We start from the raw sequence: 14427 nt of genomic DNA, 5'->3' as shown, positions 1-14427 counted from the left end.
GGATTAAGTGAAGTGTCAATTTAAGAGTGTTTGATGGTTAATAAAATTTTGGCCAAGATCAAAACCAGTGATACAAAACCAAAGGATCTTACCACTAAATAGTAAAAATACTAGCTAACAAATAACAGTGCTATGTGCTAGGCCTGGTTCTAAATGCTTCTTTCATATATTAATCTACTTAATTCTCAAAACAACCTTATGAGATTATCCCCATTTTATTATTTATTTCATAGAGGAGGAAAGTGATGTACAGAGATTTTAAGTAACTTGCCCAATGACATCTAGTAAGTGGCAAAAAACAATATTTTAACCCAGTCTGGTTCCTCGCCTATCTACGGAAGTTTCATCTCTAATAGTTGAGGGAAGCAAGTGAAATATCTAGGTCCCTATTAACTGGCATGCTGCCCAGCATAATGGAAAAAGCACAGATTGCAAATTAAAAAAAAAAAGTATATCTGATGTTAACCAATGCAGCCTGTTAAAATTAACCTTTGACCTGCTTCACCATGGAATGAATTCCTCGTTGCCAAACTCAACTGATTCTTTTCAGTTCTTATTTTACATGTTTATGTGATTGATACTATTGATCACTTTCTCCTTAACATTCTTTCCTTGATTCTTTTTCTTTCTTTTTTCTTGATTCTTAACACCAAGTTCTTCGGTCCTCTTCTTAGTCCTCTGCTGCTTTCTTTGCTGGTTCATTTTTCTTTGCTCCATGTTGCTGTTTTCTTGGGTTCTTTTCCTCTTACTAGGCAAGAATATAGGCACTTCAAATTTAACATTCTCTTCTCTCCCTGTTTTTTCTTTTAAATCCTTGGCTAGCTCTACACTCCCCTAAACAAGAATCTTTCATGATCATGCAGAAAAATGAGAACTAATGTGGGCTGGTGGGAGAAAGTCTGGGGAGGTAGCGCCATGATGAACTACTCCAAATAGATGTTCTAACAATTAAGGGTCTCCCCCATCCGGCCCACAAATAGCTTTGAATAAAGTCAACACTACAGAAAAAGATGTCGTTTATTCTATGATTTTCCATACTCCGAACACTTTCACACACCTACCTCTGCCCAGCCTCCACTCCCATCCAAAGCCCTGAGACCTGGCTGTTGTGTCTCTGTTCTCATCTCTTTACCCTCTCCTTCCCCCCCCCCCCCCCCCCCCCCCCCGTCCTCACCTGCATTTCCACAAAAGGTAAATGCTATTTCATGCAAATGTGTACTTGGAATATCCTTCCGATTTACCCTAGGAATTTCTACTCCCATTTCACAACAGGTCTATCAGCCTCCTCCACTTTGAGGCAATTTCTCTACATCTCTAGGTGATTCGAATTTATCTCCTCCTTCCCTCATCTACTTTACCCTATACTAACCAGGACCCACTACACTTTATTGCATTGTTTCCTCGTCTGTTTTTCTTAAAAGGGAGGTCCTAAATCTTATTTATCTTTGTCTTAATGCCTAGTACACATCTGTTAAATGACTGGTGACGTTAGTTTCTTTCCTTGTACAGCTTTAAGTAATAATGATTCGGTCTGGATTCCTGACCTGCAGCGCTGTCTGTAAGCTTTCAATCTCACGACTGCAAAAGAAAAACCGTGTTTTTACTCTAGAGAAGGCTGCGGACTTCGCCAAGGTCACCGTCAGTGGTGCTTCACGACGCTACCACTTGCTAACGCCCGCCCCTGAGACTGTCACCAAGCTCAAGGTCCTATCTGAGGAGAGAGCCCAAGGACAGCCAGACAGCCCACGTGCTTCCCAACAGGAACTCAAACCCTTTTCCTAAACGTAGTTCCGCCAAGTACTGTCTCCAACTGACATCCCTGTTGTCCAATTATGTTTCGAGGCTCTGAGGGTTGCACCTAGCTTAATAATGTCCAATAAGAAAAAGGAATTTGGATTAGCACCATTTTGACCAATGGTTGAGAAGATGGGAGATTATTAACCCATAGGAGCAGCGCTAAGAATGATGAGCAGAAAACTCATCCAATGGACGTGCCTACTGCAGAGTAGGTCTCGCCCCATCTGCCGGGGAGTTGGCGGCCGCTAGGGCTGCTGCGTTCAGTCTGCACCCGGGCTCCGCCATGTTGGGTATTGTGGGTCGTGTGGCCGCAGCCTCGGCCTCCGGGGCCTTGCGCGGACTCAGCTCTTCAACGCCGATACCCCAAGCTCAGCTTTTACTGCGGGCTGCCCCGGCAGCGCTCCAGCCTGGTAAGTGCTTTTTTCTAGGAGCCAGGTTCGTTTCTGCCGCTCCATGACCTTGAGGTGGGGGCCGATTGTCGCTCCGGCCTAAGGTATCTCTGGTGCTAGTAGGCCGCCAGGGCCAGCGCCCTGCCCTCTAACGGCTGCAGAACGAGAATAGTTCACCCACGGAAGCTTTCCTCAATCTCATTCCGTCTCATTTTGGAAAAGGGGGGTGCAGTGTGACAGAAAAGTGCGGACAGGTGCAGTGACCTTCCCATCGAAGGGGGGGGTCACCATGCTCTCGAATGATGGGATTTCGTGCATGAGAATGGGAAGATTGTGCAGGCGCTTTCTCGGTTCCTGCGCGGCCCTCTCTCTCTCCTGGACACGCCTTCCCTACAAGCGGAAGGAGGCCGGGCCTGGGCTGAATTCACCAGTCCTTATGGGTTAAGTCGGAGTTTCCGATGACCTTTAACTCATGACCCCAGCTCCTTTATCGCTTTTGTCTGTTAGCCAGAGAGTATGCGGCCCAAACATCTCCTTCGCCAAAGGCAGGCGCCGCCACTGGGCGCATCGTGGCAGTCATCGGTGCAGTGGTGGACGTCCAGTTCGATGAAGGACTGCCACCCATCCTAAATGCCCTGGAAGTGCAAGGCAGGGAGACCAGGCTGGTTTTGGAGGTGGCCCAGCATTTAGGTAAGTAGAATTTGTTAGGAATAGTAAAGAGCTTGTGTAGCCTAAATATCCCCCAACCAGGCTGTCTTCCTTCTGTGATGATTTTATCAAAATGACTTTCGTTCTTCTGAGTTTGCTGAAGCCGCATTTAGGTACTGAGAAGGAATCTTGGTTGACTTAAGTGTTTCATGCCACCTACACTTCGGTAAATATCATGAAGTGAGCTTGGCTTTATGTGTCACTGAAATGCCTTTATGTGACAGGTGAAAGCACAGTAAGGACCATTGCCATGGATGGTACAGAAGGCTTGGTTAGAGGCCAGAAAGTCTTGGATTCTGGTGCACCAATCAAAATTCCTGTTGGTCCTGAGACCTTGGGCAGAATTATGAATGTCATTGGAGAACCTATTGATGAGAGAGGCCCCATTAAAACCAAACAGTAAGTGTTCCTCTTGCTGCATCTACACACAAAAGGAACTGCTTTTTCTTGCAGTGTTATATGTTAAGGCGACACCTTTTAGTACAGCAGAATTTTCTGGAAGAGAATACTCAAAATGCTGATATATTCAATTATTAAAACCACACAGTGCAGTTTCTTCTGAAGAAAATTAAAGATGCAGAAATTCTGATTGTGAAAGATCTGCTACTTAGAACCCAAGTTGATTATTATTTGAGTTTTAATTCCATAATTATCAACTGTGGGGTTTCCAGAACTTGCAGATCTTGTATTTATTATTGCTATGTGAAGACGTTACTGAGTCAGTAAAAGCAAAATGTTTGTGCCAGTTAAAAATGTCAGGGAATGGGATTATTGCTTCCCGAGATAATGAAATCCCCTTTGTTGCAGAATGTTTGGCTAGATGCCAGAGGACAACTTGTTTAGAATGTTATATAAGAGAAGATGAGACTATGAGTAAAGGGTTAGACTTGAGAATTGAAAGGAACCTTTTTAACAAGATGAGTAGACACTGATCTTCTGCCTTTGCAGATTTGCTCCTATTCATGCTGAGGCTCCTGAATTCATGGAGATGAGTGTTGAGCAAGAAATTCTGGTTACTGGTATCAAAGTTGTGGATCTTCTGGCTCCCTATGCCAAGGGTGGCAAAATTGGTATGTTAGTAGTGGGTACATATTTTCCAAACCTAATGTGGGAACTAAAAATCCTACCATGTTATGAGTGGGTACTGAGCTCTATCCCTCGCTGATGAGTAGCTTCTGACTTTCGTTCTTCTGAGTTTGCTGAAGCCAGATGCCATTCCTGAAAAGGGAAAAGATGGAAAGAAACTTTTTTTTAAGTTTGCTTACTTGGGATCACAGAACTCTTAACTATTTTTTTTCTCCACCTCTCCCAGGGCTCTTTGGAGGTGCTGGAGTGGGGAAGACTGTACTGATTATGGAGTTAATCAACAATGTCGCCAAAGCCCATGGTGGTTATTCTGTGTTTGCTGGTGTCGGTGAGAGAACCCGGGAGGGCAATGACTTATATCATGAAATGATTGAGTCTGGTGTTATCAACTTAAAAGATGCTACCTCCAAGGTGAGCACTGAACTGATGGTTGTCCACATAGTAGGTATGCCAGGAAATTGTTGCAGTTGACTGCATTGCTAGCTGAAGCCATAGTTTGTTTTTTTGTTTTAGTGTCCCAGGACATACAAAGGAAATTCCTGTCAGTCTTTCCCCCCCAATTTCTAATACACTAATGCACATTTTCTTTCCTCTGACATTAGATTACATTTCCAGACATGGTAGACAGTCCCATCATTTGAAAGCTAATTTTGGGAAGAGTTGGAGGTGGTTCATATGTCTCAGATAACCCTATTTTGTGCCTTTCACTTAGAGTTTATTTCCTTCCCATTACCTTAGTAATTTATAGAATTTTACCTCAGTAATACAAGGAATTATCTCTTGTGTTGTTTTGAACTGTATCTCTAACGGGGAAATGAAATTTGCAAACAAAAATGTTAACATCTAAGGAGGGTTTTTTTCAGTTTTGCTCATTGGGGGACCTTGGGTATGTGGCTTCCATACTCCTCTGCCAGGTTTTCTCATTGTGCACGATGACTGCAGGTCGCACTGGTGTACGGTCAAATGAATGAACCACCTGGTGCTCGTGCCCGAGTAGCTCTGACTGGACTGACTGTGGCTGAATACTTCAGAGACCAAGAAGGTCAGGATGTACTGCTGTTTATCGATAACATCTTTCGCTTCACTCAGGCTGGCTCAGAGGTAAGAGAAAGCTTGAGAGGACCTGGTTCATTTGACCAGATGAGGCTAAACACCTAAGACCTTTTGCACATACTTGTTTTTTCTTTTTAGGTGTCTGCTTTATTGGGCAGAATCCCCTCTGCTGTGGGCTATCAACCTACCCTGGCTACTGACATGGGTACCATGCAGGAAAGAATCACCACCACCAAGAAGGGATCTATCACCTCTGTACAGGTAAGAACAACTAAATGGCAAAAGGTCTAATTTGTATAAAGGCATGTACAGAGAGGTATAAAACCAAGTTACATCTCAAAAGGCTTTTAACTGGGTATATAAGCTCCCTGAAATAATGGGTAAAATTTTGTGTGTGCATGCTAAAAGGTCAAACATTCATCTAAAATAATTGAAGGTATACTTGTAAATGCAGATCACAAACTACTGGTTTCCAGCCTGAGGGAAATCAGGAGCTACATGGAAATCGAGCGTTAAATATGTATTGCACTAACCTGCAAATTTTTGAACATTTATGGATGGTATATATAGTAAAATTATCTAAAAAGGTGTCTAAATTTTGTAGCAACTTGCATGATTCATTATCCTAGTGAACTATTGTAGTATGATACGAGGTTTTTTGTTTTTAACGCTAAAAGTGGGTATCACTACAATAGAATTAAAATGTGGAATGAAGAACAAAAGGAGTGACAATGAAAATTCTTTCACCACAGCTTGGAGGGACCAAATAATCTATAAACTCACTCAGCAGCTATTAGGGCTGGTTAGAAGGTTCTTGAGGTAGACTTTGAATGCTAAGATCTAGTGAGATAATGAGGAGAGGTCAGAAAGGGGGGTGGCTTAAGTAGGATTACTTGGTTTCCTGTTGCTCCCCATGGATTCTTGACTCATTGTAGGCTATCTATGTGCCCGCTGATGACTTGACTGACCCTGCCCCTGCCACTACCTTTGCCCATTTGGATGCTACCACTGTGTTGTCCCGTGCTATTGCTGAATTGGGCATCTATCCAGCTGTGGATCCTCTAGACTCCACCTCTCGCATCATGGATCCCAACATTGTTGGTGCTGAGCATTATGATGTTGCCCGTGGGGTACAAAAGATCCTACAGGTATGTGTTATTGGCAGGTGAGATTAGTGTCTGTAAAATCCTGCAGGGGGAATTTGGGGATTATATTAGGACCAGATCTTTCCTAATCACTTGTGTGGTTTGCTTTGGAGCAAGGAAAGATGAGACCAGCAGTTGTGAGTGAGGTCTCTTGCGTTTCCAGGTACTTGGTCTTTGGAATCCAATTTTATTTAACAGCACCAGACTCGTAGGGAGAAGAAACTGATCTTAACTGAGGGCCTCGTGATCATCCGAATATGTAACCTTCCCCCCACTAACTTGTTTCACTTATAAAGTGAGATAAAGTGCTAAAATGCTTTCTACAAAGCTCGGTGTGACTGTAAGGTGATACTAACCCTTAGTTTTGTGTCCAAATTAAAGGAATGTGAATATTTACTCAGGGCTCTCTTATTTTTTCTCATAGGACTACAAATCTCTCCAGGACATCATTGCCATCCTGGGTATGGATGAACTTTCTGAGGAAGACAAGTTGACTGTGTCCCGTGCACGGAAAATACAGCGTTTCTTGTCTCAGCCATTCCAGGTTGCTGAGGTTTTCACAGGTCATATGGGAAAGCTGGTACCCCTAAAGGAGACCATCAAAGGATTCCAGCAGATTTTGGCAGGTGAGATTGAGTATAAAGCTGAATATAAAATGGCAGAGAAGCTGAAATCTCTTGAATGCTTGCTGTGCTATGTTCCCATTCTAGTAACCCTCAAGCAATATATAATTGTGCCTAATAACATAATTTTTTAAATAAAAAGTGAGATAGTTCCCCATCAGTTTTCTTTGGAAATACTCTATTCTGAGAGTGACATATGTATTACTTGATTCTTGTCAGCCAATGCTTAACTGCTTTCAGTGCTAGCTACTCTTCTAAGTGAATTACAAGCTCCTTAAAAGGAAGGTATTATCATCTTGTTTCACAAATTGGGGGACTTGAAGCACAGAAAAGTTTAAAATAACCATTCCCAGTATCACACAGCCAAAGTAAAGTAGAGAGCAAGTATTTGGACCCAGGTTATGTGGCTCTGGGCCACTTGTTCTTAACCCATACTGTATCGTGTCTTGTAAACTGGATTTATGAAGGAAATTTGTTAAGATTTCTTAGATGATGTGAATTCATCACATTCTGACTGGTATCCTCAAGTAGTAAGGTATGTACACCCTGTAGAAAGTTGATAGCCCTCCACTTCTCAACCAGTTGGGTTTTTTTTCCCCCCATATAGGTGAATATGACCATCTCCCAGAACAGGCCTTCTATATGGTGGGACCCATTGAAGAAGCTGTGGCAAAAGCTGATAAACTGGCTGAAGAGCATTCATGAGGGGATCCCAGCACTCATCCCTCCAAGCAGTCCCTCTCCGTGTCCCTAATCCAAAAATCTGTTTTCTCTGTAGGGCATATGAGAGCTTTGATTGAAGACATTCTGTTCTGTGTGAAGAGTATTTAAGGTTTCCAATAAAATGTACATCCCTCAGAATCTGTCTGTTTTTCTTGGTCCTAACAACACAGCCAACACTGAAGTTTTTACCAGTAATTTTAGAGTGGCCCCAAGAAACAGCACAGGGTAGGCCACATGTTTGAAATAGGTCATCAAAAAAGAAAGGCCATTGTTTTGCATTGATGGACAACTGTGGGTCTTATTAGAAGAGCACATCGGGGAAAATGGATTGGGTTTAGAAAGGGGCGGTTCTAAGACAAGGCAGGGGGTAATCAGTGAATGAAACGAATTTTTAGGAAGTGATGCATGTTGTGAAGGATTACTACTGATCTCTGCAAAAATTGAGTCAAAAGTGTGCCCTCTGTCTTTACATTTTTTTCAGAAAGTATTCTGTCTCCTGATTTATATTTTGGGCAAGCCTAGACTTGTATGTTTGTGATTGAGGCAATGAAGGGTATAAAATGCCATGAGGCCTATCCTGAACTCTGCTAAGGTCGCTTACCAAAGTTGAGGAAAGACTGTTAATGGGAATAGCAATTTTCAGGGTTGCTGGGCTTGGGTGTCTGAACTATAATAATGGAATTAGGTCATTTCCCCGTCGTTTTAGCCCACTAAAAGGTGCAGAGTTAGAAAGAGTACTCAAAAAGTACACCCGTTTCGCTTTAAAACAAGTGCCTATTACACTGCAAGGTCAGATTTGGTGTCTGAAGTTTTCTAGGTCCAGACCCATCTCCCACTTCCCTCTGGTGGTAGAACTGGAGACTGCAAGAACTAATCTCACCATTTTAAAATCCATGAAGGCCATTTGCTGGGATGTTGTTCTTAGCTAATGACTGTTTACAAACCAGCTGGGGCTTTTGTCCAGAGGAGTCTGCATCTATAAGCTCCACCCCTGAGGCATTCAAGTTGGGCAGAAGCAGGGCGGGGACAAACATCCCAATTCAGAGGCCCCTGGGGGCTGAAGGTTGGGGAGGGGCCTTGGGAGAGGCGCCAAGGGTGGAGTAGGGGCCTCTAAGTTTCCTCCCATCGCCTATGACGTCCTTGGCACCAGTCTCTCCTATGTCGGGATCTGGACGAAAGGTGGAGCCCCTGAGCCGTCTGTGCCCGGTAGTTTGCTCCCAGAAAAACCTGGATTTGGGGAAATGCTGAGTTTTGAAGGTGAGGGCACTTCCTCTAGGTCCTGACTCTGGAGTAAGAAGCAGGTTCAGAAGCCCCAAGGGTATGGGCCAGCCCTTTCTGCTTTTGTTATCCCATGTTACCCAGATGCAGACCTGGGAACTGTGATCCTAAAGGTCGATTGTATTCCTCCAACCCCGCCTCTCAGACATTTACGTCTCTCAGCATTTATCGAGAATCTTCTCCCTCTTACTAGCTGTAACTATTTATTTCCTTCCCCTTTTACCACTCTCTTCTACCACGCCACTGGAGTGTCAATACAGATCTAACCTTCCTCCATATTTCTCCTGGTTCTGCCCTGTCCTCGCCTCCTCCCTCTCCACCCAGAGAAAGCCCCGCCCTTCCCTCCTCCCTCTCCACCCCAGTCTGTCACACAGGGACATCACCCTACAGCAGTTCAGGCTGTGGTTCGCAGGAAGCATACATTGGCTTTTTGATTCGTGCTAGTTCCCAGCTCACAATTTGGGAGGATCTAACGCCAGCCTTCACTTGAAGGGGGAACCAAGGACAGTGAGTAGCTGGGTGGTCCCAGCCCTGGAGCTCTGCCAACCTGACATGGGTAAGTTTGAGGACCAGCCCCCGGGAAGGCCTGAGGGATGCCTGCCTCCCTCCCTGGCTGACTCAGCAGGGGTGGGGCCTAACCTTTGCTCTTTTGGGGGGTGAAGGAGGGGAAAAGAGATTATAGGGGTACAGGGCTCAGCCGGTGAGGCTCCCGACCTAAGGATCATGAGCATTGGCAAGATCTAGCTCCAAGGAAGAGCCTGAGAGTCAGCACCTAAGGTCGCGGCTCTTCCCCAACTCACACACCCCCCCACCCCCTCGCTCCTCATTTAAGCTGCTGAGACTCAAGTAACATTTTACAGTACTCATTGTTGGCCTTCCCCCTAAAAGTAAAGCCCACTTTCAGTCGGCGTTGGAGGGTTTTTACGGTGCCTTTCCTCCTATTTTCTCCCAGGCCTTTTAAGTCCCTGTCTTCTCTCCTCCCCCACCGTGACCCACAACCAGGTGGGGGCTGCACTGAGCAGCTGCTTCCTGTTGCCCCAGAGGTTGCTGCAAGGGTGGTGGTGGTTGGGGGGGAAAAACTGAACCTGAATAAAGCTGCTTCTCACGGTCCCACATCAGCCTCACTAGGGCTGCTATTGGAGGCCCCCCCATGCTCCAGTCACTGAGAACACCGAGAGGCAGGATTGAGGTTGAAAGGCCTAGGAGGTCTTTGCCCTCGTGGCTTCCTGATTCCACAGGCTTTTAAACTTGCGCAGTGTCGAGGGAAGGAGACTGTCGGGCCTTTCCACAGCTGCACGGATGGGGCCTCAGGAGCTGAAACTCAGGGAACCTGTTCACCTAGTAGGGCCCCTGTGCGTTACCCCAAGCCGGCTCGGCCTTGAATTCCTTCTCCGGCATCTCCCAGTCCTCCTTGGAGTCCTTGTGATCTCACTGCCTTCCCGGACCCGCTTTGTGAAAAGATCTTTGCCGGTGCCCCTGGAGCGCAGGCGGAGCCCTCCCAAGTTCTCATGTTGGGACCCACCACCATCCCCCACTTCACCGCAGAAGTTTCTGTCTCTTCCTGGGATCTGTTCTCTTCCTCCATCTGGGATCCTTCCTGGTTCTGGCCCCTAGGAGACGCCACCCGCTTTCCCCTCCCCCAGCGGATTCTTCGCGACAGCCCTACCCAAACGCTCTTTACCCGCGTCGCTCCTGCCCCTTTAAGTGCTATCCTCTCACCCCCTCCGCCCGCTCCACTGCCGCGGGCCCAGGGCTGGGGGAGGAGGCGTCGCCGCCGCCCGGCTCGGCCACCTGCGCCGCCGCCGCCGCCGCCGCCGCCGCCGCCGCCCGGCCCCGCTCCAGGTGAGGCCCGGAACCCACGTCCGGTCCCGGAGTCCCCGGGCGGTCCGCCCCCGCGTACCCCTGCCTCCTTATCCTCGCTCCCCGAGACCCAGGATCTGACCCTCCCCCTGCGGGAGCTGCCCTTCTCTCTCTCCCCCGCACTATCTACTCGTCCATTTCTCCCCTGTCCTCTGCGACCGGAATCCCGAGGCTTCTCACGCCAATGGGCCATCCTCTCCCTGGTACCCCTCCAATTCTGGACCCAGGATCCCCCTTCCCCCGCTCCTTCCTTGCCAGAAAAATCTCCCGCGGTCTGGGTTTCGCCTCCTCCCCTCTACACCAGCGCTTTCCCACGCCATCCTAACCTCCAATGGGAAGGAGAATAACCGCCACCCCAACTCCTCGCCTTCCCCATAATAAGGGAGGTTGCGCGGCGGGTGGGGGGGCTTAGCATAGACTATAGTCACTTTCTGGCCATGCTCCATTTAGTCCTTCAAGTTCAACTAAGTCATATTTAAAGCTCTTCTGCAGCCATCACACCACACCACCTCTCCTCGAGTTTGGGGGTTCAACCTCAGCACCTGCCAACCAGCGTAGGTGGAAAAGGCCCTCTTCTTGGGCCTGGAGAGGGCCAGTCCAGCCTCGGAACGCTCCTACCCCTGAGTCAGGGAATTGGGGTGGGGCGCACCCAGAATCTCTGGGCTTAAGGGGCAGTTGGGGTGATAGTGGGTGAGGGGCTGGGACTCAGGGTGTTGGGGTGGTGGGCAAGGCGAGGGAAGCCCAGCCTTCTCTATTTAGATGCAAAGGCAGTCCCCACCCATAAAGAAATTAGGGCTTTCTCCATCCTTCCTGAGACCACCATGGAGAAACTCACTGCTAAGTTTGAAACAGGGTTGTACAGAATCTGAGCGGGCACAAATCAATTTGGAGAGAAGAGGGGTTATGGTCCTTTTGATGTGTTAATAGGAGAATCTAGCCATCCAGAAATATAGATGGGGAGGAGATTGCACCAAACTGGATTGATTGGTAGGGGGACAAGTTAAAATGGTTACAGGGTTAGGGGCCATCTCCCTACTAGACCCTATTAACATTGTGAATCATTCAGACAGTGAGGGCAAGGGAGGTCTTTAATAATTATCCTACCTCTATTGGGGAATTCCTCCTCCCTCCAAATTCACCTGCACCTTCAGCTCTGACCCTTCTCATCTTGTACTCTCACCTCCACCTCCAGAAATGAGGAGACAAGGTGTGTGGATTTGCTTCACACTCTTCTGAGTAATGTTCCTTGGGCTGAGAGGGAGCTGGAGGCAGGGAGAGGGTGGTCAGCAGTGATGTCTGGGTTTAAATTCCAGGAGTATCTGGAGGGGGCAAAGGAGGAAGGTAGAGGGATGCAAATGAATCCTCTTCTCGCTCCCTTTCTCTTTTCCCCCTCCCAGCCCCAGCCATCTGCCTCCAGAGTGGAGCCAGGCACTGTGGCAGCTGACCCCAGAGTCAGGGTGGTGCAGGAGGAACACAGGGAGGGTGAGAAAGGGGGAGCAGGTGCTCCCCCCTTCTCTTCATTACCGGTCCACTGGCCTGGCTTGAGAGAGGGTCAGAGTATTCCCTAGGGACCCTTCTCATAAATTGCTAGGGGAAAAAATGACCATTTACCCCTTCCCCTTTCTAGTAGCTTCCTAGAGGGAGATGGGGTGTGTGATTGGCTACATCTGATGGGATTGTGGAATGTTTGGGGACATATGGGGTCAGTCTGCCCTCTGTCGTCTGCATGGGGGGAGATGCACAGCTGCTGCCTGAGGTGGCTTCTGGCAAGACGTAAACACCCAGCTGTTGGGCATATTGACATCCCACCCTCATCCTTTCTCAAAGAGCAAGCAAGATCTCTGATTAGATGCGATGAGGAATAGTCACATTCAGGGGAAAAGGTGATTGTAGTCTTTCTGCATCAGATTGGAAACATAGATCCTGCCCCACTTTCTTTCCTAATCCCAGGTGGCACTCTCCTATTCAGCACCCCTCTTCCCAACCGCTCTTGGCTAGGGTAGTGCTAGGGGTTGCCCTGGAGACTAGGCCTGGGGCTCGGAAGAGGTGGGGGCAGTCAGTGGGGCGCACAGGAGTAACCGGCTCTTCCGGAGCGCAGTGGAGCCAGTGGGTGGGTGTGTGTGGGTGTGTAGTGGTGGGGGAAGGGGCGTGGCTACACCCGTCTGACTGGCGCAGGCTCCTCCCCTGCCTCAAGTCTCCGGCTGGCTTGCCTTATGATTGGGAGCGGGAGGTAGGAAGATTCTCCCTCATCCGCCCTGGAAAAAGAAAGAGGAAAAAAAAGATACCAGCTTTCTCCCTCGACCCTTTAGCAAGCCAGTACCATGCCTTGAGCTCTCATCTTCGCCTACCTTTATTTTTATTTTGGGGATTCGGGGTGGTGGTGGCGGGCATTCCTTAGCATAAGTTTACTGGATCCCCGCTTTCTCCAGAAGGAAGGACCCCTCTCCCCTGAGTGTGACCCCTATTTACGCAGGGACTTGAGGTCAGAGGCTGTTGGAGGGTCTTTATTTTTTTCTTTAACGTGACCTATAAACCTGCTACTTAGGGAGAACAGAAGGGTTTTGATTTCTACCTGTCTACTCCCTTCCCCCTGGTAGTCTGCTTATCTCAGGAGAGGGAGAGAAACCCTCCCAAACCCTCTTAGACTCCTCTCTCTCTCTGGCCCACACACTTTTGAGACTTTGCTGAAGCTCACTTCCTTCTTAGCCTCTCTGAGCCGTTTGTAGTGGAGAGTAGAGTCTCCATAACTCAGGAAGAGCCCACTCTGTGGAGTAAGGAAATCCAATCTGGACTGATGCGTTTGCCCATGCCCTGTCCTCACCCACTTTTCAGATCTCCTTCCTCTCCAGACCACCAGAGGAAAAGGTATTTCTTGACCCCTCAACCTGCCAGAGGTTCAACATCCTCCCCATATTCCTCTTCCAGAATATTCAGCCTGAGTTTTGCACAGTTTAGGCAATTGTTTGTAACACTGCATCTAATTGAATTGAATGGGAATTACTTTGAAGCCTGCAAAGCCTGTTGAGTTGCACAGAAAGGAAACCTGGCTTCTAGTCACATTTCATCTACTGTTTGATCTTGAACAGGTTGATTAACCTCCCTGGGCCTTAATTTTTTTTTATCTGCCAAACGAGAAGATTGAACTAGAAATTCTCTAATTTCTAACAGCATATATGACCTGTTCCCCATCCTGGGGCCCTGCAATAGACATGTTAAATAGCCAAATTCTTGTCCTGTGCTAGACTTTTCTCATCAAGTTTCACACAGTTATAGAGCCCTATCAGAAAAAGCACTGGAACTGTAGAATAGGTGGACATTTGGGGCATCTTAATTGCTGGTTAGTTTTCCTGCTCATCCCCTGCTTCTCTGACCAGGTGTAGGCTTAGACTCAGGTCTTCCCTGTCTGGTCCCATAGCCGAGCTTCCTTTTCCTACGCACAGGAATCTTCCCGACCCCCATGGCCTTGCAGATGTCGCCAGGAAAGTGGTGATCCAGGCAGGACCGGCTGCCCCTACGAGACAGAGGTAAGTGGGCAGCAGACGCAGCAAGTTCTTGCCTTACTCCACCTCTACCAGGACTGAACTTTGCTGACTAACCTTTCCGCTTCTACACTTCCACTTTTCCACTACCCCGCCTGGGAAATAACTGCCCCCGAAATTCTCTCTCACCGTCCCCCCCCCCACCCCGTTAGGGGAGTAGCACATGCCTTGGTCCTAAAAATGTGGTCTTTTGGTTAACCTTGGGACCATGGCACGCCTTTCAGTT

At 47.6% G+C, this 14427-nt stretch overlaps 2 protein-coding genes and 2 non-coding genes across 5 annotated transcripts in view; all 4 read left to right on the top strand.

The window, feature by feature from the left end:
* The first annotated feature begins 1969 nt into the window (after window positions 1-1969).
* Window positions 1970-7662, top strand: ATP5F1B (ATP synthase F1 subunit beta). The gene is made up of 10 exons (XM_019742422.3): window positions 1970-2207; window positions 2694-2876; window positions 3119-3293; window positions 3843-3964; window positions 4207-4391; window positions 4923-5081; window positions 5172-5294; window positions 5969-6181; window positions 6603-6804; window positions 7409-7662. The coding sequence occupies exons 1-10, from the start codon at window positions 2081-2083 to the stop codon at window positions 7504-7506; spliced, it is 1587 nt and encodes a 528-aa protein (XP_019597981.1). The 5' UTR covers window positions 1970-2080; the 3' UTR covers window positions 7507-7662.
* Window positions 2945-3019, top strand: LOC141570270 (small nucleolar RNA SNORD59). Its single transcript, XR_012494275.1, has one exon. It is a non-coding gene; the product is annotated as a small nucleolar RNA SNORD59 (small nucleolar RNA).
* Window positions 4051-4121, top strand: LOC141570271 (small nucleolar RNA SNORD59). The gene has a single exon (XR_012494276.1). It is a non-coding gene; the product is annotated as a small nucleolar RNA SNORD59 (small nucleolar RNA).
* A 1513-nt stretch (window positions 7663-9175) lies between the features above and the next one.
* BAZ2A (bromodomain adjacent to zinc finger domain 2A) overlaps window positions 9176-14427 on the top strand; it is a 32372-nt gene continuing 27120 nt past the window's right edge. The window contains exons 1-2 of one of the 2 annotated variants that reach the window (XM_088800058.1): window positions 9176-9358; window positions 14103-14186. The gene's annotated coding sequence lies outside the window, so the exon portion shown is untranslated. Of the gene's footprint in view, window positions 9359-10591; window positions 10645-14102; window positions 14187-14427 lie in introns of those variants that run through there. The other variant, XM_088800063.1, reaches the window with a different exon arrangement.

The sequence above is a fragment of the Rhinolophus sinicus genome, chromosome 1, assembly GCF_057876585.1.
Source record: "Rhinolophus sinicus isolate RSI-liver-muscle chromosome 1, RSI-T2T, whole genome shotgun sequence".
Taxonomy (NCBI): domain Eukaryota; kingdom Metazoa; phylum Chordata; class Mammalia; order Chiroptera; family Rhinolophidae; genus Rhinolophus; species Rhinolophus sinicus.
Note: the sequence above shows the minus strand (reverse complement) of the source record. Positions and strands in the feature narration are given on the sequence as shown.

What these genes read in the sequence shown, in the direction of transcription:
- ATP5F1B (XM_019742422.3), top strand. Translation starts at nt 2,081, where the DNA reads ATGTTGGGTATTGTGGGTCGTGTGGCCGCAGCCTCGGCCTCCGGGGCC. An exon ending in GGCCCCATTAAAACCAAACA is followed by an intron (nt 3,294 to 3,842) that starts GTAAGTGTTCCT and finishes CTGCCTTTGCAG; the next exon opens with ATTTGCTCCTATTCATGCTG. An exon ending in TCACTCAGGCTGGCTCAGAG is followed by an intron (nt 5,082 to 5,171) that starts GTAAGAGAAAGC and finishes TTTTCTTTTTAG; the next exon opens with GTGTCTGCTTTATTGGGCAG.